This window comes from Eumetopias jubatus, unplaced genomic scaffold (genome assembly GCF_037043125.1).
Source record: "Eumetopias jubatus isolate StellerSeaLion01/CBP00866 unplaced genomic scaffold, mEumJub1_p1.0 scaffold_17, whole genome shotgun sequence".
NCBI classification, from domain to species: Eukaryota; Metazoa; Chordata; class Mammalia; order Carnivora; family Otariidae; genus Eumetopias; species Eumetopias jubatus.
Genome location: NW_028274823.1, coordinates 59,772,377 through 59,799,046, shown reverse-complemented (window position 1 = coordinate 59,799,046; position 26,670 = coordinate 59,772,377). Strand labels below are relative to the sequence as shown.

The 26,670-nt window shown below is 38.7% G+C and overlaps 1 protein-coding gene across 1 annotated transcript; it reads right to left on the bottom strand.

The window, feature by feature from the left end:
- Positions 1–1,427: 1,427 nt before the first annotated feature.
- Positions 1,428–1,711, bottom strand: LOC114214196 (NADH dehydrogenase [ubiquinone] 1 alpha subcomplex subunit 3). Its single transcript, XM_028109702.2, has one exon. It carries the CDS (start codon positions 1,706–1,708, stop codon positions 1,454–1,456), a length of 255 nt encoding a protein of 84 aa, XP_027965503.1. The 5' UTR covers positions 1,709–1,711; the 3' UTR covers positions 1,428–1,453.
- Between the last annotated feature and the right edge of the window lie 24,959 nt (positions 1,712–26,670).

The following is a 26,670-nucleotide window of genomic DNA, read 5'->3' as shown; positions in this document are numbered from 1 at the left end:
TTTACACAAACAGTATTGTACTTCCTCTCTCTACTTCCCTGTTTCTGTAATCTCTCTGTTTCTGTCTCTGTCTCTATTTCTGTCCCCTCCCCTTTGTTTTTCTGTTTCTGTCTGTCTCTCTCTGTCTCCTCCTGCCCCAACATTATGTTTTCATGGTCTATCATGTTGAACTATATATATGTGTGTGTAAAAATATATATATATACATATATGGTAAATACCACAGGTTAGCTCAAGCAACACATAGTCCAACTCTCCCTAGCCTTTCACAGCAATGGAAGCAGGACATGAGATCTCCCAGACTTCTCTACAACTCAGAATGGCATGTGACAGAATTCTGTGACAGCAGATGTCTGCTGAGATGTCTTCTGGCAAAGCTTTTTCTTTCCCTATAAAAAGGGAATCAGATAATATTGCTATGATCCTTGGCCTCTCCTTCTCCTATCTCTGGTATGATGCCTGGACATAAAGCAGTGTTACTGCAAAGCTGAAGAGGAAAGATGACAGGCAAAACTATAGAAAGAGCTCAGGTCCTTGATGTCATCAGCTCTGAACTTCTTACCTACAGATTTCTTGTTATTTGAGAAAAATTAGTTCCCAATCAATATAATTCATTTAGTTTATTTTCCATTTATAGCATTCTATCAGATGCATTTATAATGTATTTTATCTGTCCATATCCCTATTCAAGAACATTTAGGTAATATCCAACTCTTTGCTATAGGAAACAATGCTAGAATAAATATTTTCATACATGCTTCTTTGTATACACATGCAAGAGTCCCTCTAATGTATACACTCTGTTATGGGCTGAATTGCATCCTCCCCACAATTCATGTCTGTAATTCTAACTCCCTATTCTTTAGAATATAACTGTATATAGAAATAGGGCCTTTGAAGATGTGATTAAGTTAAAATGAGGCCATTAGGGTGGGCCCTAATCCAATATGATTGGTGTGCTAGGACAGAGACACCCAAAGGGGGGTAATCATGTTGAGGATATAGCAAGAAATAGCCATCTATAAGCCAAGAAGAGAGGCCTCAGGAGAAACCAAACTTGCCAACACCTTGATCTTGGACTTCTAGCCTTTAGACTATGCGAAAATAAATTTCTATTGTTAAAGCCACCCAGTCTTTGATACTTTGTAATGGCGGCCCTAGCAAACTAATACAATTCAGAAGTAGAATTTCTGGGTCAGAATGTATTTGAGCAATTTCAACAAATATTACCAAACTGGTCTCCAAAATAACACGACCAGAAGAACATGTGGGTTCACATGTTCCCATCTCCTCCAGTGCACAAGATATTGCATGACATTTCAACTTCTGCCAACACAGGAAGTACAAAATGGACCTCATTATTGTTTTAACTTAATTGCATTTTTTTTTTGGGGGGGTCACTCTTTGCATTTTATTGGCTCGGGAGGGGCCTCCTCCATGTCACCGGGGGTGCTCACAAGTTCTTCAGCCACTCCAAGCTTGGGCCCTGGGGGTCCTGGGGGTGGCTGGGCACGTCGGGCATGTTCCCATCATCTCGGAGGGGCACTGGATAGTTGTAGGGCGTGGCCTGGTTGATCATGGTGGCGTATTTGGTGAAGGGGCTGAGGGTGGGCAGAATTAGAGCGAGGCCCCCGATGGTGAAGGACGCAACCAGCACCGGCTCCTTGGCCCAGGCATCCTTGAGGAAGGTGGCGAGTCTCCCGGCCATCTTGGTCGCCTAACTTAATTGCATTTTTGATTACCAATGTCATTGGTGATCTGTTTTGGGTTGACTAGACAGCCATTCACGTATCCCTTCTGTGAATTGCTTACCTGTACTTTTTACCCATTTTTCTCCTAGGTTGCCTTTTTTTCCTCACTGATTTCTAAGAATTCTCTACATATTCTATATATAATATTTTGTCAGTAATACTCCTTGAAAATATACTCTCCCGGCTTAATATGTCTCTCTTTGTATCCATGAACATTCTACCATCTGTATATGAAAGTTCCATTTGTTTCACATCTTTACAGATACTAGGTTATTACCATACATTAATTTTTACCAATATAATAGGTATGATAAGGTATCCCATCATTACTTTAATCTGTATTTACCTAATAACTAGTGAAACAAGCTAAATATCTTTTATCTATTGGTCATTCCAATATTCTCTTCTGTTAATTACTTTTCCCCTTATTGACCCATTTCTCTATTGTTCTTTTCCTTATTAATTTTTTAAGAATTCTTTATAAAATCTGGGGTGCCTGGGTGTCTCAGCCAGTTAAGCATCTGCCTTTGGCTCAGGTCGTGATCCCAGGGTCCTGGGATTGAGTCCTATATCAGGCTCCCTGCTCAGTGGGGAGTCTGCTTCTCCCTCTCCCTCTTCCTGCTCATGCCCTCTCTCACTTACTCTCTCTCTCAAATAAATAAATAAAATCTTTAAAAAAAAGAATTCTTTATAAAATCTTATACTAAATCATTTTTGTGTAATGGTCTATGAGTTGCTATTCCCATAATAATACTACATAACAAAACACCCTAAATCTCAGTGGCACAAAACAACATTTATTTTCTCTTGTGCATTTTTAGGTTGGCTGGTAGTTAGCTTGGCTAATCCAAGATGGGCCTGGCTGGGCTTACTCCAAGATGCAGTTTTGGAATCCAAATCTGTTGTACATGTTTCTCATCCTTCTTGGACAAGTAGACTACCAGGAGCATGTTCTTCCCATGGCAACAGTGAAAATACAAGAAGGGCAAGTGGAAAAATACAAACTAAAACTACTTCCCAATTGCCAGACTGACAGGGAGTCCAGTATCTCTCTTATCCCTCAAATTGTTCAAGAACTCCAGGGGCCTCTTGACCCCCATATCTCAGAGACAGAAAACTAGAGAATATGATTAGAATACAAGTGGGCCCTGTTGAAGGCTGCTAGTGTTCTGCTCCCAGCACACAGCCAACTGATGAAAACTGATCCCCTGAAGTCCAGTGTGACCTTTTTGCCTGCTGCACTCTTGCCTTTGCTGCTACAATTACTGACATTAGCCACAGTGATTCTTCAAGAAAGAACGAGATTGCTCCCTCAGAGGTATGGCATGACATCCACGCTTACAGCTTCAGTTTACCAAACTGCCTCCTTCTGCCTCCAATCACTCACAAGCCCAAACAGCCTCTCTCCCCAGGTAATGCAGGCCACAAAAAGGATTTTAGTTTAAGGTCTTTCATGTTTTTTCTTACTACATCGTTTCTTATCCAGGACCAGTTCAATGAATTAAAAAGTTTCAAGTAATAAACACACTATTAAAGAAGGAAGTCCAGGTCTTCATTCTTTTCCTCTCTGAAGGCCCCCAGACTCTACAAATTTCACCTCCAAGTAGAGGATCAAATAATAGGAATAAGAGAATAGTTGCCCCAGTGGAAGGGCACCTGGGTGGCTCAGTCACTAGGCATCTGTCTTCGGCTCAGGTCGTGATCCCAGGGTCCTGGGATCCAGCCCTGCATCGGGCTCCCTGCTCCGCGGGAAGCCTCCTTCTCCCTCTCCCACTCCCCCTCTTGTGTTCCCTCTCGCTGTGTCTCTCTCTGTCAAATAAATAAATAAAATCTTAAAAAAAAAAAGAGAAGAGTTGCCCCAATGGATATATACCTCCTGTAACCCAAAAATGTACTGAGATTTAAGAGAGAAGAGATTTAAAATTTAAGAGAGAAATTCTGTAATTCAAAGTTGATAGTGATGAAGCTCAAAGAGGATATACATATCTCACTTATGACAAACACCAAAAAATCTCATGTTTCAAAAACAAGCAGACAGAAAAAAATCCAAAATTAGAAGACTATATAACGTGACAGTAAGACAATGTCTTAAAGATACAAAGGGAAATTATTCTCAAAATAAAATTTAGAATACATGTACACTGTGCTCTCAGTGAAATACCCAACACATAAATTCTAGGACAGAAGTGATGGGGAGACAAAGTAAAATGAAAAGAAAATTGAAGTGAGAGGTCAAAATCAAAAGAAACCTAGCAAAGATTTAAAATTTTTAAAAATCAGCAAAACCAAAAAGACAAATTAACTTAAAAATCACAATTGAAGAAATCACTCCTCTCCTTTATCACCTACCTCTCTATCAGCAACTTCATCAAAGAGCAAAAGAAGCAAGGAATAGAACCACTGCCCTGGACTTAATTCTTACCAACAAAGAGAAATTAGTTAGTGAAGTGGAAGTGACAAGAACCTTGGGGAAAACTGAACAGATCACTTTTAGAGTTCATTACAGTCAAGGAAGAAAACACAAGGCAAAGTAAGACAAGTACTTAGATTGTTTAGCAGTTCAGAGAAAATATAAGCATGTTCCAGAGCCAGAGATCCTAAAGTGAAAGGTCAAAAAATAAAAACCACTACTGCAATCACATGAGAAAAAAAATATGGGAAAGTACATAATACGCAAATATAACTCAATGTGGTATACAAGGAGCTTTCTAAAGAGCTGAGATTTTTAAAGGACATACAAGAGATGAAGGAAGAAGGGAAAGATAAGAATGAACAAATCAGTATAGTACTGGCTTATTTAAAAAATGGACTAAATCTAGGATGAGCAAAGACTTGTGAAAAACACTCAAAACAATACAAAAACTTTAGGTTGTATTTGAGAAAGAAGGACAGAAAGGTACAACTGCTGGCCCTCCACTCCCAGACAGTTCATGATCTTGACAAATAACAGAGAGGAAGGAAAATTATAATATTTTGCATTTGCTTTCAACCTGTCTACCAAGGAAAATGCCCTTTACAACAGAAAGATTGTGCCAACAGTCTTGAGAATAAATTAATAAACGAGACAAAAGACAATGAAGGAATGTTTAACTGTTTAGATCAATGTCCATTTCCAGGTGTAGTCTATTGACCAGGGTTTCTCATTCTCACACTACTGACATTTTGGGCTGGATAATTCTTTGTTGTAGGGGGCTGTCCTGTGGGTTGTAGGATATTTAGCAGCATCCCTGGCCTCTACCCATTAAACACCAATAGCACCAGCCTCCCGGTTGTGACAACCAAAAATGTCTCCAGACTTTGCCAAATGTCCCCTGGGGAGCAAAAGTACCCTGGGTTGAGAACCACTATATTACAGAGCAGTGAAAATTTTGCATGTATCATCACAGAATTATTGTTTGCATCTTTGAGTAAACATGGCATTGAGAACTGACAGATGTTGTCCCATATATCAGAAAGGAAGGCTCTATACCCTATGACCCAGCAATTGCACTACTGGGTATTTACCCCAAAGATACAAATGTAGTGATCTGAAGGGGTACGTGGCACCCCAATGTTTATAGCAGCAATGTCCACAATAGCCAAACTATGGAAAGAGCTAAGATGTGCATCGATAGATGAATGGATAAAGAAGATGGGAGATATATATATATATATAGACATATATATATACACACACATATATATATAATGGAATATTATGCAGCTATCAAAAAAAACCCGAAATCTTGCCATTTGCAATGATGTGGATGGAACTAGAGGGTATTATGCTAAGCTAAATATGTCAATCAGAGAAAGATAAGTATCATATGATCTCACTGATACAAGGAATTCTTAATCTCAGGAAACAAACTGAGGGTTGCTGGGGTGGTGGGGGGTGGGAGAGATAGGGTGGCTGGGTGATGGACATTGGGGAAGGATATGTGCTATGGTGAGCACTATGAATTGTGTAAGACTGTTGAATCACAGACCTGTACCTCTGAAACAAATAATACATTATATGTTTAAAAAAAAAAAAAGTAAGAAGGGAAAAATGAAGGGGAGGGAATCAGAGGGGGAGATGAACCATGAGAGACTACAGACTCTGAGAAACAAACTGAGGGCTTTAGAGGGGAGGGGGTTGGGGAGGGATGGGTTAGCCCGGTGATGGGTATTAAGGAGGGCACGTATTGAATGGAGCACTGGGTGTTATATGCAAACAATGAATCATGGATCACTACATCAAAAACTAATGATGTAATGTATGGTGACTAACATAACATAATAAACCAAAATTAAAAAGAAGGGGGGGGTGCCTGGGTGGCTCAGTTGTTAAGCGTCTGCCTTCGGCTCAGGTCATGATCCCAGGGTCCTAGGATCGAGCCCAGCATCGGGCTCCCTGCTCAGCGGGAAGCCTGCTTCTCCCTCTCCCATTCTCCCTGCTTGTGTTCCCTCTCTCGCTGTGTGTCTCTCTCTGTGTCAAATAAATAAATAAATAAATCTTAAAAAAAAAAAAAAAGGTAAGCTCTAAAAATTTAAAACCAGTAAATTTGATGTTGGTCCTCAACAAATTTTAACACAGTATCAAAATTTTATTAATTAGAAGAGAACAATGGTCCAATGATATCTTGGTATAGTTCATTAAGAGCCACTCATACTAACATGGTTTAATTTTCTTCTTTTTTTTTATATCATTGCTAAAGAGGGTAAATTAGCTTCATTAAAACATTGTTTTAAATCTCTTATGAAATCTTCTTTCACAAGATAAATAAAAGCTGTCTCATACATTGTTGGTCTGAGCGTATATTCGTAAAATCTTTTTTGAAGGCACTCCGGCAGTATGCATAAAATTTTATATGCACAAACTTTTAGACAAAGCAATGCCACTTTTAGGAATCTGAACATGTATACGAAGATGCATGTCAAGGACTGCAGTATTGTTTGTGTTAACTAAAAAGCTAGAAACAACCTAAATGTGAATCAATTAGGGACTAGTTAAATAAACTGTCATATATTCTTTCATTGGTATGACTTTAACTGTGACCAGAGGGTCAGGAAAAGCCTTAAGAAATATACAAAATCCAACTGGATGTCATTTGCCTAGCAGTGGGAAGATACTAAAAATATTTAACCACCTCATTGCAGGCTCCAACCAGAACTTAGCCGAGAACTGAGTCTTAGAAGGCCCCTTTTGTGCCAAATGCTTGTCCTTTAATTGCTGGGTCTAAGAAAGGTCCCAGGCAAGAAGCCAAGTTGAGGAAGGCTACTAGCGGTGGGGAGAGGGGATACAAAAGTATTTCATATTTTAACAATTTGTATGGCCTTACTGGGGAATATCAGTCCTCAATCAATACAGAGAAACAACATGAAAATATTCCAGTATAAAAAAAAAAAAAAAAGAAAGAAAATATTCCAGTATAGCGTGGGGCAATAAATCGGTTAAATTCAACCAAGTGGCAGCTATAATAAAGAGTGAAATAAATGTATGTGTACTGATACAGAATGATACATTAACTTTTTTTTTTAATTTGCACCAGAAACTGGTAGGAGTTTTGGGGGTCAGGACAGGAGGAAAATTTATTTTCATTGTACAACCCTTTGTGGCAGATAGGTCTGCTAACATACCTTCCAGCTCTGGCCCAGCTCCACTCCTCTAGAGTTCAAAAACCAAATACAGCTTGGGTTAGATTTTCAAAGGTCGCAGGCATCAGATAACTTCTGGGAAAGCTGTGGGGGGCTTCTGGTGTCCAGCCCAAGAACCCAGAATGGTAGAAGCTAGTACGTCCACAGGACTGTCTCTCAGGTACAGTTGGAGGTTTTCCCCGCCTCGTCTTTGGCTGTTTCTCTGGGTCTCCTGGAGAATCTATGAACTATCTAATGTCACTTATGAAACTCTGTAGACTGTTGCAATAAAGAACTATAGCCAAGGCATCCTTTGTTTAAAATTAAAATAAATGTGCACGTATAACTTATTCAGTTTAAAAGTTCATTTTTATAAACATTTTTTTTAAGCATGCAAGCTGGATGGCGGTACAGTTCCGGCCTGAACACATCCGGTCAAAGAGGCAAATCCAAAATAGCTAGTCTAGAGATCTGGGTCCCAAAAGCCCATCTGAATGTTAGCGTGTCCCAACCACCAGAAAAAATGTTATACTAAAATTCATCTAGAAATGAACATTATGTGATCATATCTAGGAAAATCCTAGCAGGGCAGAAAAGAGTAAAAGAAGGATTAATCCTTCCAGGTATTAAAACATGTCATGAAATGAAATTATTTAAAAAGTAGGGATTGGAGGGCACCTGGGTGGCTCAGTCGGTTAAGTGTCTGCCTTTAGCTCAAGTCATGGTCCCAGGAATGTGGGATCCAGTCCCGCATTGGCTCTCTGCTCAGTGGGGAGCCTGTTTCTCCCTCTCCTTCTGCCCCTCCCCCTTGGTCATACTCTCTTTCTCTTTCTCTCTCTCTCAAATAAATAAAATCTTTAAAAGAAAGTAAGGATTGGAAAAAATTAGATACAAATATTACTGCAACAGAAGAAAGAGTGGGAAACAGACTATAATTATAAATTTAGCTTATGATAAAGATGGCATTTTAAATTAGCAGGAAAAAGAGTTATTCTTAAATAAATCATACTGGGTCAAATGAATAAACATTTGGATGAAAAATTAACATAAAACTGACTCCCAGCCTCACTCCTTTGCTCAAAATCAACTCCAGATGTAGCAAAGACTAAAATTCTGAAAGTATAAGTGAAATTATCTATAACACATTTATGCAGGCTAGTTGAAGCAAAAAGTCATTTAAAGGAAACACAAAACCCAGAAGTCATAAAGAAAGAGGTTTAAAATTTTGAGTACAAAAATATTTTATTTTCGGGGGTGGGAGGGATGGGGCAGCCAGGTGATAGACACTGGGGAGGGTATGTGCTATGGTGAGCGCTGTGAATTGTGCAAGACTGTTGAATCACAGATCTGTACCTCTGAAACAAACAATACATTATATGTTAAAAAAAAAAAAAGAAGAAGAAGAAGATAGCAGGAGGGAAAGAATGAAGGAGGGAAACAGAGGGGGAGATGAACCATGAGAGAGGATGGACTCTGAAAAACAAATGAGGGTTCTAGAGGGGAGGGGGGTGGGGGGATGGGTTAGCCTGGTGATGGGTATTAAAGAGGGCACATTCTGCATGGAGCACTGGATGTTATACTCAAATAATGAATCATGGAACACTACATCAAAAAAAATATTTTATTTTCTGCATTATTTAAAAATAAAACATAAAAGTCAAAAACTAAACAACAAATTGGGGGGAAATACAACATATTAAAAAGACAAAAAGCTATTTTGGAAAGATAAAAAGAAAAAATGTACAAAGAATGCAAAAAGGCAATTTATGTAAAAAGAAATACAATGGGCTAAATAATTACTTAAATATTGCTCAATCTCACTCATAACTAATTAAATGCAAATCTAAAGACAAAGATATATCATTTTTACCTATCAGGGTGTCAAAAGTGAAATTTTTGAAAGAGTATCATCAGTGTTAGTTAGAGTTGGGGAGATAAGCTCTCAGCATACAGCTAGTGGAGATGTAAACTGATATGAATTTCTTAAAGAGAAATAGGACAATAGCTTTCAAATTTTAAATTTTGCATACTCTTACCCTTTGATATTTCCAATTAAAGGTAATACTTAAGTTTTAAAGTGAGCATTTCCAAACTGGTGCAGCCACTCTAGAAAACAGTATGGAGGTTCCTCAAAAAGTTAAAAATAGAACTACCCTACCCCAGCAATTGCACTACTGGGTATTTACCCCAAAGATACAAATGCAGTGATCTGAAGGTGCACGTGCACTCCCAATGTTTATAGCAACAATGTCCACAATAGCCAAACTATGGAAAGAGCCCAAGTGTCCATCGACTGATATATATATATGAAATATTCCTCAGCCATCAAAAAGAATGAAATCTTACCATTTGCAACAATGTGGATGGAAATAGAGTACATTATGCTAAGTGAAATAAGTCACTCAGAAAAAGGCAAATACCAATGATTTCATTCATATGTGGAACTTAAGAAACAAAATAAATGAACATATGAGAAGGGGAAAAAAAGAGAGAGAGAGAGGGAAGCAAACCATAAGAGACTCCTAACAACAGAGAACAAACAGGGTGGATGGAGGGAAGTGAGCAGGGACAGGCTAGATGGGTGATAGGTATTAAGGATGGCATTTGCTGGGTGTGTGGGTGGCTCAGTGGATTAAGCAACTGCTTCAGCTCAGGTCATGATCCCAGGGTCCTGGGATCGAGCCCTGTATCAGGCTCCCTGCTCAGCAGGGAGTCTGCTTCTTCCTCTCCCTCTGCTACTCCCCCTGCTTGTGCTCTCTCTCTGTCAAATAAATAAATATTTTTTTTAAAAAAAAAAGGAAGGCATTTGTTATGAAGCACTAGATATTCTATGTAAATGATGAATCACTGAGTTCTACTTCTGAAACCAATGTTCCACTATATGTTAACTAAAATTTAAATAAAAATTTGAAAATAAATAAAGTAAGCATTTCTTTAGACCCAGTAATTCTACTTCCATGAGATTCGTCATGTACGTCAAGATATAAGAACAAGGATATTCATCACAGCATAGCAACATGAAAAAACAAAAACTACTAAAAACAACAAACATCAATACAAAAATGGGCTAAATGAATTATGCTACATCCATATAAAATACCATGAAGTTGAAAAGAATGAGATAGGTCTACCTGAATTACTATGCATCTGCCTTAACTAAAGATAACAGTCCTAAGTGGGGGAGAAGGACAGGTCAATATATACAACATTATACCTTTTTATTCTTGACCTAAATTGGGATTCTGAAAAACCAGCAGCAAGAGCATAATGTATGGATACCGCATAGGCAACCAACAGTGCCTATCACAGGTTATTTGATTCTGAAAACTAGCATTCTTTTTTATCTCATATTGGGGAAAACAGAATTGCTGGATCTAACCAAAAAGCAAGTTGATCTTGCAAACTCCCATGGAAATATGACCTATGAGCTCCAGCCCTGGACTAAGACAGACACTGATACCTCTTCTGGAGAATCACAGAGAAATCTGTTTTATTTCTTACTCTCCCTTCATCCCCAGCCACAAACACACATTAGAGGTCAGGGCCTTTATTTGATTCACCAGTATCTATCCCCAGCACTAAGAATAATGTCTGCTACACAGGTCATCTAAAATGAGTGAATTAATTAATTCCAAAGCCAATACCAGAGTAGACCCCATGTAGTACTTTCGGCAATCTTGCCTCTCAGTCATTCTGAGGGTTCTCGGTGAACTAATCCAGGGCCACTTTGCATTAACACCACCTCCAGAAACCTCATCAACTGAGAGCTGGTAATTCATTTATTATCTAATTAATTGTACACCTCCATCCCAATTCTTTACCCCAAATGCATAGACTGAGGAGATAAATGTTGTACAGTGTAATTTAAAGCAATGCTACTCAAAGCACAATTCTGCAATGATATAAGGAGCTTGTAAGAATGTAAATCAATGACAATTTCCTTCATCTAAAAAGTCTTGCTACAAAGTCTTAGAGCATTGATGACTTACATTCTGGTAGAAACTTCTTTTCTCCTTTCATGGACCAGTAACAGATTGAGAACTGATCATATGTTGAATACAGCTAATATAAAGTAGGGCCTAAAGTGCTCAAGTTCCACTACTTGAGGACCTTTCTTTGCACTAAACATTGCCTTCTCCATCACATCTATTTCCCCACTGATGGAGGGACCTGAAGCAGCACAAGTATACTGGTTAGGATAATGAAGACAGGAAAAAGAGGTGGGAGTGGGGGTGCCAAGTAAATTTGACCTAATTTACAATTTAGCACATAGGAACTGAAAATAATTTCTCAAACCATGGAAGTTAGTGATTAAATTGGTAGCAAATAAAATTGGCTGTGTTTAGGCACCAATAACATAGTTAAAAACAGTAATTAAGCATGTGAAAATTATGTGCAATAGCTAATAGTCCTGTTCACTTTCAAAAATTCTGTAGTCTCAATTATCAGCCACTTTCCATTAGATCTGCAACTTGACTAAACTCAGGAGTTCCACCCCACGGTACCATGTCACTTAAAATTCAGTAACCAAACAAAAATCTGAAAAATCATGCTTTTTGAGTCTCTAGACTAACATTCCCATGAGCCAACGACCCATAAGTAAACACTATTTAAGTCTTCATTACAAAGCACATAAGTTTCTCTTCAGGCGAGACTGAACCGCCAACTTCTCAAATCTTAATCCCTCTATCCCAGAGGAAGAATAAAAACACACCAACAGAAGTTGATAGGAATTAGAGAAGGGAACTCCCATCCTTCCATAGCTTTGGTCTTCCTCTAAATATCACTGCAAAAGAAAACTTCACAATTAAAAAAACTTTTAATACAGGCAAAAACATATCCTTTAAGAATTCACAACCCTATACCTCACCTCACCTCCCCTCCCACCAATTAATATTGATATCTCTATTCTCTCTACTTTTATTTCTCTGGACAGCCACCCCCTCTAAAAATCAAATAGTTTTACTGACCTCCAATTCCTTGGCTTTTTCCCTTCAATATAGTCTATTTCTACAACCATAACTCCCAAATTCAACAATAACAAAATTAAAACTTCATCTCTTCCCTGACTCCAACTCTAGCCATGTCCTATTCCATTCTCATGTTTCCCTAAGCAGAAAAACCCAACTGAATTTCTGCTCTTGTATATGCCCTCTATCCTTTTTCTTTCACCATGCTGCCCATAATTTTCTCCAATACTTCTAATTTCTCCCAACGTTTATCATAACTAAAGTATTTATCCTTCTTAATTCTATTTCTTTGTCACAGTTGGATCATAAAATTTATATAAATCAGAATTATGTATAGATGGTCCTCTAACAGAAGTCATTTATAATTTCTATTGTTCTAAGTCCAAAATAATATGATCAATAACAGTGTCAGCTGGTTTCCGGCAGAGCTGAAGCATTTTCCTCACATGTAGCTTTGTTGATATCTGTAAAGTTGATAAGTTGAAATTTTGTAAATAGAGGGGACTCTGTCCTTCCAAACACTTAGTACATTGCTATCTACATACCTGATAACAATGTTTTTACATATCAGAGACATTCAATAAATACATCATTTGGAAGACAAGGAGTTTAACAAGGCCTTAAAACACAACACGTCTTCTTAAAAATCACCACCTTTGTCTTCAACTCAAATGCCCTTTAATCTGAGTCCACATTTAAGAATATAGCTTGAAGAATCAGACCTATAAATATAGAGAACAAACTGATGGTTGCTGGGGCGGGTAGGGGGGAAATGGGCAAAATGGGCAAAAAGGAGTGAGAGATACAGGCTTCCAGTTATGAAATGAATAAGTCATGGGAGTAAAAAGCACAGCATAGGGAATATAATCGATGATATAATAGCATCGTATGGTGGCAGTAGCTACACTTGTGGAGAGCATAACATATAGAGATATTTAACCACTATGTTGTACACCCGAAACTCACGTAACATTGTGTGTCAACTATACTCAAATAAAAAAAATTTTTTTAAAGAATACAGCTTAAAGAAATGATCTTCAAAATAAATACACAAAGATATTTACCACAGCACTTAGGTATTCAACGATAATTAATAAAATTATATCCATTAACTTGGAAAAATGTTACACAGCAATTTAAAATGACATCTATGTAAAATAAGGAATATACACGGAAAATGTTTTGGTATAATGTTAAATGTAAAAGCAAGGTCCCAAATTTTATCTACAGTATTACTGCAATTCATTTTAAAGCCATGCAGAGAAAAAAGACTAAAAGGAAATACACCAACGAGATTACAGGTAATTTTTTTTCTGTGCTTTCAAAATTCCTATAATTCCTACAATTCCTTCAAATTTCTATGCTCATACTACTTTTAAGATGAAAAGAAAATAAGTTTTACTATAAAATCCCAATATTTTCCTCAAATAAGAAGGAAGATACAAACTATGTATAGGAGGGTAACAAAATAGCTGTGTCTACACTCTCTGTATTTTGGATGTATCCATTTAACAAATTTGTCCTTTGCTAATACTTAGGTCATTTTTTATAGTGGATGATGAAATTTTAACAGCACATCCAAATATGCCATTCAAATTTAATTGCTGATAATCCACATCTCCAAATCGCAACTATTCTCAATATGCTGAGCTTTCATTCTGTCTAAATAAGCTAACCACAAACCCAGAAGCAAAGCTAATTTGAAATCCTATTTTTCATACTTGTGTGTTCTAAGAAAATCACTGGATTTCATGTATCTTCAAAGACATTCTAACAGGCTTTCTTAGTGGTGTATATCGGTGACTCAAAACCTGTACAATCAATGACTTTCCTGATGCCTTAACAATTTCTTCTGGTTTCTATTTGAACTCATTCCTTCCAGTTCTGTCCCTCAGTGCAACTGAGAGCAACTGTTCAGTCACTAAGACCCCATCAAACAGTGACCTTCTCTTTACATTACTGAAGACTACATCTTACATAACGTGATTTTTATTTGATTATAGATGGTGGTAAACAGTTCTGAGAGAACTCAACCTCTTAATATTACTGCCAACTATAAAACAAGTACATGAGACAAATATTAAATTCAGGAATTACTTCTTTTGCCACTATCTCATTTGAAAAATTTTCTATTTACTGTGAACAAGCTTTTGGTTGAAAGTAAAATCCCTTCAAACATTTTCTATCTTTGCTTCCTTTTGCCCCAGCCCCATGCCCAAGCACAAGCATCCAGGCCGTATCTTATCTCTTCCTGCACAGCATTGCAATCGGCTTTTTATAGCCAGAAACTCTCTGAATGCAAAGCACGACCTTGGCTACTAGCTTCCCCTAGTTCAAAAGTTATTTATAACTTTAAAATTAGCATGAAAGCCTACATTTCTCATCATAACTATTCAAAACATTCCCAGATTATATAACAATGTAATGTGCTTTAATTCAGAAGGAAACTCCACATTTTAAGCCTACGATCTATAACTAAGGCAGAGCAATTCAACGCAGAAACAAGAATGTACTAAGTCCAGCTCTTCTCTTTACAGACTTGACTCTTACCTTTCTGTTGCTTTCTATAAAGTAAATGTTTTAAAAATTCAGCTCTTGTAGGGAATTTTCCAAAAAGAGTTTTGGGTGGGGCAGGGGAAGAAGACGCCGATGACTTCTTAGAGTTACCGAGTACCAAATTAAGAGGCAGTGGTAGTGGGGCAGTCACTTTAGCTGAGCGTCATTCACCCAGGATAAGAAAGAAAGGGGAGGTTACAGACCAGGGTGGGTGGTATCTAATCCTGAACTGCTAGTCACTGACCTCACTGACAACTTGTTACTGAAAATACTTCGGTGAAAAAGGCCAGACACATACTTTGCCTAGAGATCGACAAACATAGCTGTCGGGAAGCTCTGAATAAGTTAGACTTGCATTTCTCTAGTCCCTTCCCAAAATAAGGACTTCTTTATATCTAATTAAAGCTGAGCGCTAGAATTATGGAGAGTGAAAAAATGATAAAGCAGGGATAACAGGAGTCCAGGAAATCCACATATCAAAAGATCAATTATGTAAAATTCAGTGTCTTCAATACCACAGGACAATGTGACACATGTGAGATAGTGTTTTTCTTCTGAAGTCTTGCCTCTCTCACACACCTGCCCCACGTATCACATACTCTGTTCCCAGAGTTTATGTAATGCCACATAATTATCAGTAAGACATGTACAGTGAAGATTTACCAACAGCTCCACAGGTGAAACCATTGTTAAAGTTACCCAAAAAAGTCTTCAACAAAATTTCTTACTTCTGTGGCTGTTCTTTTTCATAGTTCCTCTTCTCTTTTTTTGATATCCTTTTTCCTCGATGCCCTATCATTCACCGGAATAAATCTGGCATATCCCTGCCTTATGCTTTATCATTTCATCAGATCCTTGACTCCCCACTTGAACTCATTTCCTTACACATTTCCTTACACATTAACGCTTCTGCAACTTTCTCCCAACAGCTTCTAAAACAACAGGTAGTAACTGTCCCTTAAAAAAGAACTACTCCACTGTACGTTAACTATACTGGAATTGAAATTTTTCTAATTACATACTTAATAAGTAAATAAAAGAGCTACTCACTTGAGTTTGGGCATTCTTGTTCTTAAAAAGTTGAATTCATACTGTATGGTGACTAACATAATAAAAAAAAAGACGGATGTTAGAAGAAAAAAAGTAAAAGGAAAAAAAAGAAGAAAAGCTGAATTCAAAATAAAGTCAAAAAAATAATTTAAAAAATAAAAATAAAAAGGAAGCGTTTGTGTATTAGCTCCACAGACACTCTTAGAACAAGTATTAGGGAAACGAGCGAAAAAACGAGCGAAAAGGCAGGGTCTGGGGACCGTCAGAGAGAATCAACAATGAAAGGAGCTTAATTTTATATGATTTCTAGGGAAATCTGCAAATAACTATTTTTATGTAGCTTCCTTTAAAATGTGCATAATTGGCGTTACATTTATCTAAAGGTTCTTAGTTGCCGACATACTGTCCTCCCAGATTTTTTTTAAAGCAGCTTTTTTTCCCCTGGAGAATCTAGCAATAGCCTCTTTTCACACTGAAAACAAAGAGTAAGTTTTATGTCTCTCAATCCATCTTTTCTTGAATAAAGAATTCACTTGACACTTGCAAAATAGAAGTTTTTGTTTTAGAGCTTTAATAATGAATGTTTTCCAAACCCAGACTGTTGAACTGAACCCAAGATAAAATATCCAAATTCTATTATGAGCCACTCTGCCCCCACCATAAAACCACAAATAAGTTACTTACCTGCTCTGTACCTCTCTTTTCCATCTGCAAAATGGAAATGAAAACCCCTATTCTTTCTATTTTTCAGAGAATAGGTGAATTAAATGGATAAAATCTGAAGTGCTTCAAATTAAACTGAACTTCTCATAGATAAAATACAGATGCAATTACAGTATTTGATGTTATCAAAACAATTAAATATTATAAGTATCTGAAATGTAATTTTAAAGAGCTGTATTTTTTTTTAATTGACTCATCAAAAATGTAACCTCCCAGATAGGTCTCAGTTGAAGTATTTCCCATTATGGCCACAAGAGGTCCTTCTCCTAGCAATTCAAATCACGTCAGATTTGATAGGCAGGGGCCCCACAATCCTCTATATTTCTATCAGTTGGCTGAGACAAAAATACAGATCACCTATGTCAAGTTTCCATAGCTAACTATAGGGCAGCAGACAAAACCAGAGAAATCCGGCTTTCTCTGGGTGATCAGTGAAGCATGCTGAACACTAAATAGTTCCTGTAAACTACACAGCCACCGCATTTTGCATCCTGGCCCCCTTCCAGGTTTTCACAGTAATTCCTTCTTGTAACCTTGCCCAGTCTTGTTCAATATTTATTCTCCTTCCCTATTTACTTGTTTCCTTTCTTTATACTTTTCAAACTTTAAAATTTTGGCTCACATTCCTCTTGCAAGCAAACAAAGGTTAGGGGTAAAGAGGAGCTGGAAAAAAGAGAGAATAAATCAGGGCAGTTGTAGCAATCATCCAGAGGTAATCAAAAGTGTGTCTCTGGCCCCAGACAAAGTCACTCAACCACATGTACTGAGAAGCCCCTTGATGTGGAGCCCTATATTAGGAGCCAGCTAGAACATCAGAGGCACAGAAGGGAGGCCTCCAAAAAGAAAATAATTCTATCTCTATCAGCAGCCCCTCTTGGAAAATAAGCCCTCCAGGATACAATCAGTTCTTCAATCAGAACAGAATACCTTTTCTTCTTTTCATTAAAATACCTTAAAGAATGAATGTAGCTTTTGCATGAACCGTGAGTCCATTTTATTCTATATATGATACCTCAAAAGTTTCAGGCAATTTCAGGTTGGGGCTTCAAAAAAATATGTGATTTTCTGAACAGCTATAACACCTTTTCAAGATGAGATTTAAAGCTAAGGATAATTCGTCGGTGGTAAATAAAATGATCTTATTCCAAAAATGTGATAAATAGTTCTGGCACTTTGTCAGGTCTTTTAGATGAAACTAAATGAATCTGCTCCTGTTTCAAAGGTCTTATATGCTGCAGCAAAGAAGATGTTTCCCAACTCTTCCTTCCCACCCCCCTGTAATTAGCTACTAATCAACTCTCCTGCCTCACAGACAAAAGCAGAAGCCACCTGGGAAGATGCCCCATGCCTTATCAACGTCTACAAAACCACCAGCACTGAGTCCCACCTTCTCCAGCTTCCCACCTATTATAATGTGAGCAGCACCCTTGCTCCTATCAAAGACTAATCTCTCCTCTTCTGCTCTGGATCCCTTCCTCTCCCCCCTTCTCAAGGACTCTGCTCCTTCATTATCACTTCATGTACCACATTATCACCCTTTCTGTAATGATCGGCACAAAAATATGCCACAAGAGCCCTAACGTAAAAATATCCAACAAACAAAAGCATTAGCTTCACCCTACAGCTCCTCCTAGTTTCTGCTACCTTCATCACAATACTTCCTAAATAAGCTGCTTACCCTCCCTACACTTTTAACTATCATTCACTCCATAACCCATTTCTGTTTCCTTCACTGCCATGAGGGCCATTTTGAAGTCTACCACCAACTCCTGTGTGGCCAAATCCATACAGTCACCTCAGGGGTATCTCATCCAATCCCACAGCTTTAAAGAGATCTATAATAAGATGTCAAGTGGGATTTTTCCTATTGTGCAGATTTGGCAACTAAGCTCAAAATAAAAGAAAATTAAGGCACCTGTGTACACTGCATGCTAATGAATTTCCAATATTTGAGGACAAACACCTCATTCAGGGCTCACTAAGAAGCAGTTAAGAGCTACATGCTCTTCCCCTCCTGTCTCCTTTCCTAGCCCTAATACTACAGAAAAAGTCAGGGGACTTGAAAAATTAGAGGAACAAGGCCAACTAAAGCTCTCCTCTTGAAGATACCATAACAGAAGTGGTGAAAAAAATCAATCTTGCCCCTTCCCATTTCCAAGTCCCTTGAGAAGACATCTGGTCAGTGCTGAAGGAAAAGGAGGAGATGAGATTTAAACTAGAATAAAGTGCAAGTTTTAAACTGAACTAAGCCGCCTTTAAAGCACTGCACTAAGGGCAGGAAAATTATGGTGCTTACCCAATATGTCATTCATGAATGAGAAAGGGAGATGCAATAGAGCAAAGGGACATGCAGAGACTGGAGAAGGCAAATTAGTTCACTGGATACACCAATCATACATCCATACACTAATGAATTCCAAATTTGTATCCCCAACCTGGACCTCTCTCAAGAGCCCCAGAGGCATACATCCAACTGCCTTATCCATTTGGATAGCTAATAGACATTTCAAACTTATCATATCCCAAAAAGGAGCTCTTGATTATGCCTCTCAAATCAACTTTTGTCATTCATATCCTAGTAATTGGTTTCATCACTAAATGCTTAAGCCAAAACCTAGGAATCATCTTTCATCCATTTTTTTTCCTCACAATCATCAAAAATTCCCACTAATCCTACTTCCTAAAGTTATCTTTAATACATCCACTTCTCCCTGGATTTCGTCTGGTCTCAGGAATTCAGCTGAATAGGGATCAAACCATACTGAACACCTACGAACTCAAGAGGAGATGGAAGATAAGAAGAGTAACAACACTCTGAACAGAAAAGCAACCACTTTCTGGAAGGTAGGATGTGCGGAGAAGTGAATCCAAGGCGATATTCGGGAGGATAGATGGCGGGGAGGGGGCCTCGTCGGCCGCTTCTGGCAAGTGATAGAGCCGCGGAGCACAAAATCGGAACTTTTAGAAGCCGGCTCCGCTGAGGGACATCGCTCCAGTGGCTAAGCGGGGGGTGGAACCCTCGCGGGACAGTGTGGTCTCAGGACCCTCGGGGGTCACAGAAAGACCCGGGATGCCTGAGTGCAGCAGAGCTCCCAGGTATCGGAGCGGGGAAGCCGGCTGCAGAGGCGCGGGCTCTCAGCTCGGGGTTGCCATAAACTGTGATCCGCGGCCCAGTCGGGCCACTGCTCCTCCAGCAGGGACCCAACAAGCAGCAAAGCCAGGGAGACTCCCCACCCTCCCCCGGCAGGAACGGCACGGGAGCGCACCGCAGGGATATGCTGGGTCTGGAGATTCCACATGGGGTCGGGTGCCAGAGATAGAAATGCTCGATCACAGGCCGGGTGAGCGCGGAGTGTGGCCGGAGACCGGGGAGACAGGAGTGACTGCTTTTCTCTGGGGGCACACTGAGGAGCGGGGCCCCGAGTTCTCAGCTCCTCCAGGCAGAGATTGGGAGGCCACCATTTTCACCCTAGTCCTCCAAAGCTGTACCGAGAGCTTGCAGGGAACAAAAGCTCCTGAGAGCAAACCCGAGCAGCTTGCTTAGCCCGGACACACAAGGGCAGGGCAATTCAGCCTCCGGCAAAGACATTCGGGAACCACGGCAACAGGCCCCTCCCCCAGAAGATCAGCACGAACAGCCAGCAAGCCAAGACCAAGTTTACCGATCAAGGAGAATGGGAGAACTCCAGCGCTAGGGGAATACTGCACATAGAATTCATGGCTTTTTTACCATAATTAATTAGTTTTTCAAAGTTAATTTTTAACTGTTTTTTTTTAATTTTCCTTTTTCCCTTTTTCAAACAACATCTTATCAATCCCTTTTTTAAAAAAACATTTTTCATTTTCCATTTTTAGTCATATTTTTATCCCTTCATAGTAGTTACCCTTATTTTTGGCATATATATATAAGTTGTTCTCTCTTTAAAATTTTGAGATACAATTTCTTCTCACAGATCAAAATATACCCTAAATCACTAGTGTATGGCTTTGTTCTAGTCTCCTGCCTGATCACATTCTCCCCCTTTTTTTTCTTTTTTTTATCTTCTTCTTTTTCTTTTTAAATCTTCTTCTTTCTTTTTAAAAAAAACTTCTTATCAATTCCTTCTATAAAATCTTTAATAATTTTCATCTTTACATTCATCTGCCATCCCTTCATTGTATCAACCCTTATTTTGTACATATACAAGTCTTTCTTCCTTTAAAATTTTAGCAGGCACTTTCTTCTAACAGACTAAAATATGCCCAAAAGCTAGTGTGTGGCACTGATCTATGCACTAGCCTGATCATGTTTGATCATATTGTTTTTTGTTTTGTTTTGTTCTGTTTTTGTTTTTATCTTTTTCTTTTTCCTTTTTTTTTTTTTCTCTTCTTTCTTTCCCTCTCTTGTCCCCTGGTTTCAGATCTTTTCTGGTTTGTAGAGAGTATATTTGCTGGAGACATTGTTAACCTGTTAGCATTCTGTTCTCTCATTCATCTGTTCTCCTCTGGACAAAATGACAAGACGAAAAAATCACCTCAGCAAAAAGAACAAGAGGTAGTACCGTCTCCCAGGGACCTACTCAATACTGACATTAGTACGATGTCGGACCTAGAGTTCAGAATCGTGACTTTAAAGATACTAGCTGGGCTTGAAAAAAGTGTGGAAGTTATTAGAGAAACCCTTTCTGGAGAATATAAAAGAACTAAAATCTAACCAAGTTGAAATCAAAAAGGCTATTAATGAGATACAATCAAAAATGGGGGCACTAACTGCTAGGATAAATGAGGCAGAAGAAAGAATCAGTGATATAGAAGACCAAAGGATGGAAAATAAAGAGGCTGAGAAAAAGAGAGATAAACAACTACAGGATCACGAGGGCATAATTCGAGAGATAAGCGATACGATAAGATGAAACAACATTAGAATAATTGGGATACCAGAAGAAGAAGAAAGAGAGAGAGGGGCAGAAGGTATATTGGAGCAAATAATAGCAGAGAACTTCCCTAATGTGGGGAAGAAAACAGGCATCAAAATCCAGGAGGCACAGAGAACCCCTCTCAAAATCAATAAAAATAGGTCAACACCCCGACATCTAATAGGAAAACTTAAGAGTCTCAGAGACAAAGAGAAAATCCTGATAGCAGCTCGGGGGAATATATGTAACCTACAATGGTAGAAACATTAGATTGGCAACAGACCTATCCACAGAGACCTGGCAGGCCAGAAAGGACTGGCATGATATCTTCAGAGCACTAAATGAGAAAAATATACAGCCAAGAATACTATATCCAGCTAGGCTATATTGAAAATAGAAGGAGAGAAAAAAAGCTTCCAGGACAAACAAAAACTAAAGGAATTTGCAAACACGAAACCACCCCACAAGAAATATTGAAAGAGGTCCTCTCAGCAAAAAGAGAGCCTAAAAGCAGCATAGATCAGAAAGGAGCACAGACAATATACAGTAACAGTCACCTTACAGGCAATACAATGGCACTAAATTCATACCTTTCAATAGTTATGCTGAATGTAAATGCGCTCAATGCCCCAATCAAAAGACACAGGCTATCAGATTGGATTAAAAAACAAGACCCATCGATTTGCTGTCTGCAAGAGACTCATTTTAGACCCAAAGACACCCCCAGATTGAAAGTGATGGGGTGGAAAACCATTTACCATGCTAATGGACACCAAAAGAAAGCTGGGGTGGCCATCCTTATATCAGACAAATTAGATTTTAAAACAAAGACTGTAATAAGAGATGAAGAAGGACACTATATCCTACTTAAAGGGTCTATCCAACAAGAAAATCTAACAACTGTAAATATCTAGGCCCCTAACGTGGGAGCAGCCAATTATATAAGGCAATTAATAACAAAAGCAAAGAAACACATTGACAACAGTACAATGATAGTGGCGGACTTTAACACCCCCCTGACTGAAATGGACATATTATCTAAGCAAAAGATCAACAAGGAAATAAAGACTTTAAAAGAAACACTGGACCAAATGGACTTTACAGACATATTCAGAACATTCCATCCCAAAGCAAAAGAATACACATTCTTCTCTAGTGCCCATGGAACATTCTCCAGAAATGATCACATCCTAGGTCACAAATCAGGTCTCAACCGGTACCAAAAGAATGGGATTATTCCCTGCATATTTTCAGACCACAATGCTTTGAAACTAGAACTCAATCACAAGAGGAAAGTCGGAAAGAACTCAAATACATGGAGGCTAAAGAGCATCCTACTAAAGAATGAATGGGTCAACCAAGAAATTAAAGAAGAATAAAAAAAATTCATGGAAACAAATGAAAATGAAAACACAACTGTTCAAAATCTTTGGGATACAGCAAAGGCAGTCCTGAGAGGAAAGTATATAGCAATACAAGCCTTTCTCAAGAAACAAGAAAGGTCTCAAATACACAACCTAACCCTACACCTAAAGGAGCTGGAGAAAGAACAGCAAATAAAGCCTAAACCCAGCAGGAGAAGAGAAATCATAAAGATCAGAGCAGAAATCAATGAACTAGAAACCAAAAGAACAGTAGAACAGATCAACGAAACTAGGAGCTGGTTCTTTGAAAGAATTAACAAGATTGATAAACCCCTGGCCAGACTTATCAAAAAGAAAAGAGAAATGACCCAAATCAACAAAATCATGAATGAAAGAGGAGAGATCACAACCAACACCAAAGACATACAAACAATTATAAGAACATATTATGAGCAACTCTATGCCAGCAAATTAGATAACCTGGAAGAAATGGGTGCATTCCTAGAGATGTATCAACTACCAAAATTGAACCAGGAAGAAATAAGAAAACCTGAACAGACCTATAACCACTAAGGAAATTGAAGCAGTCATCAAAAATCTCCCAAGAAACAAAACCCAGGGCCAGATGGCTTCCCAGGGGAATTCTATCAAACATTTAAAGAAGAATTAATACCTGTTCTCCTGAAACTGTTCCAAAAAATAGAAATGGAAGGAAAACTTCCAAACTCATTTTATGAGGCCAGCATTACCTTGATCCCAAAAGCAGACAAAGACCCCATCAAAAAGGAGAACTACAGACCAATATCCTTGATGAACATGGATGCAAAAATTCTCACCAAAATACTAGCCAATAGGATCCAACAGTACATTAAAAGGATTATTCACCACGACCAAGTGGGATTTATCCCTGGGCTGCAAGGCTGGTTCAACATCCGCAAATCAATCAACGTGATACAATACATTAACAAAAGAAAGAACAAGAATCATATGATGCTCTCAATAGATGCAGAAAAAGCATTTGACAAAGTACAGCATCCTTTCTTGATCAAAACTCTTCAGAGTAGAGGGATAGAGGGTACATACCTCAATATCATAAAAGCCATCTATGAAAAACCTACAGCGAATATCATTCTCAATGGGGAAAAGCTGAGAGCTTTGCCCCTAAGGTCAAGAACGTGGCAGGGATGTCCACTCTCACCACTGCTATTCAACATAGTATTAGAAGTCCTAGCCACAGCAATCAGACAACAAAAAGAAATCAAAGGCATCCAAATTGGCAAAGAGGAAGTCAAACTCTCACTCCTTGCAGATGATATAATACTTTATGTGGAAAACCCAAAAGACTCCACCCCAAAACTGCTAGAACTCATACAGGAATTCAGTAAAGTAGCAGGATATAAAATCAATGCACAGAAATCAGTGGCATTCCTATACACCAACAACAAGACAGAAGAGAGACAAATCAAGGAGTCTATCCCATTTACAAATGCACCCAAAACCATAAGATACCTAGGAATAAATCTAACCAAAGAGGCAAAGGATCTGTACTCGGAAAACTATAAAATACTCATGAAAGAAATTGAGGAAGACACAAAGAAATGGAAAAACGTTCCATGCTCATGGACTGGAAGAACAAACATTGTGAAAATGTCAGTGCTACCTAGAGCAATCTACACATTCAATGCAATCCCCATCAAAATACCATCCACCTTTTTCAAAGAAATGGAACAAATAATCCTAAAATTTGTATGGAACCAGAAGAGACCCCGAATAGCCAGAGGAATCTTGAAAGAGAAAATCAAAGCTGGCGGCATCACAATTCTGGACTTCCAGCTCTATTACAAAGCTGTCATCATCAAGACAGTATGGTACTGGCACAAAAACAGACACATAGATCAATGGAACCGAATAGAGAGCCCAGAAATGGACCCTCAACTCTATGGTCAACTCATCTTTGACAAAGCAGGAAAGAATGTCCAATGGAAAAAGGACAGTCTCTTTAACAAATGGTGTTGGAAAAATTGGACAGCCACATGCAGAAGAATGAAACTGGACCATTTCCTTACACCACACACAAAAATAGACTCCAAATGGTTGAAAGACCTAAACGTGAGACAGGAGTCCATCCAAATCCTAAAAGAGAACACAGGCAGCAACCTCTTCCACCTCAGCCACAGCAACTTCTTCCTAGAAACATCGCCAAAGGCAAGGGAAGCCAGGGCAAAAATGAACTATTGGGATTTCATCAAGATAAAAAGCTTTTGCACAGCAAAAGAAACAGTCCACAAAACCAAAAGACAACCGACAGAATGGGAGAAAATATTTGCAAATGACATAACAGATAAAGCGCTAGTATCCAAAATCTATAAAGAACTTATCAAACTCAACACCCAAAGAACAAATAATCCAATCAAGAAATGGGCAGAAGACATGAACAGATATTTTTCCAAAGAAGACATCCAAATGGCCAACAGACACATGAAAGAGTGCTCAACATCGCTCGGCATCAGGGAAATCCAAATCAAAACCTCAATGAGATACCACCCCACACCAGTCAGAATGGCTAAAATTAACAAGTCAGGAAACAACAGATGTTGGCGGGGATGCAGAGAAAGGGGAACCCTCCTACACTGTTGGTGGGAATGCAAGCTGGTGCAACCACTCTGGAAAACAGTATGGAAGTTCCTCAAACAGTTGAAATTAGAGCTACCCTACGATCCAGCAATTGCACTACTGGGTATTTACCACAAAGATGCAAATGTAGGGATCCGAAGGGGTACGTGCACCCCGATGTTTATAGCAGCAATGTCCACAATAGCCAAACTGTGGAAAGAGCCAAGATGTCCATCGACAGATGAATGGATAAAGAAGTGGTATATATACACAATGGAATATTATGCAGCCATCAAAAGGAATGAGATCTTGCCATTTGCAACGACGTGGATAGAACTGGAGGATGTTATGCTGAGTGAAATAGGTCAATCAGAGAAAGACATGTATCCTATGACCTCACTGATCTGAGGAATTCTTAATCTCAGGAAACAAACTGAGGGTTGCTGTAGTGGTGTGGGGTGGGAGGGATTGGGTAGCTGAGTGATAGACATTGGGGAGGGTATGTGCTATGGTGAGCACTGTGAATTGTACAGGACTGATGAATCACGGATCTGTACTTCTGAAACAAATAATGCAATATATGTTAAGAAAAAAAAAAGAAGATAGCAGGAGGGGAAGAATGAAGGGGAGTAAGTCGGAGGGGGAGACGAACCATGAGAGACGATGGACTCTGAAAAACAAACTGAGGGTTCTAGAGGGGAGGGGGATAGGGGAATGGGTTAGCCTGGTGATGGGTATTAGAGGGCACATTCTGAGTGGAGCACTGGGTGTTATGCACAAACAATGAATCATGGAACACTACATCAAAAACCAAAGATGTAATGTATGGTGATCAACATAACAATAAAAAATTATTAAAAAAATAAATACATCCACTTCTCCCTATCTCCTCTTCCCCAACTAAATTGAGCCATCTGCAATCTATTCTCCACAATCTAGATGATCTTTCAGAATATAACTCAGTTCATGTTATTCTCCTGCTTAATATCATCCAATGCCTTCTTACTAGGAAAAAAAAAATCCACGCTCTTTAACAAATCTACAAGGCCCTCCATGATCTGGCTCCTGTCACCCTTTTCTACTTTGACTTACAGCACCCTCTCCCCTAGTTCATGGGCTTCAATTATATTTTCTACTATAAAATACCCAA

Excerpts from the sequence above, each read along its gene's own strand:
- LOC114214196 (XM_028109702.2), bottom strand. The coding sequence starts at position 1,708 with ATGGCCGGGAGACTCGCCACCTTCCTCAAGGATGCCTGGGCCAAGGAG.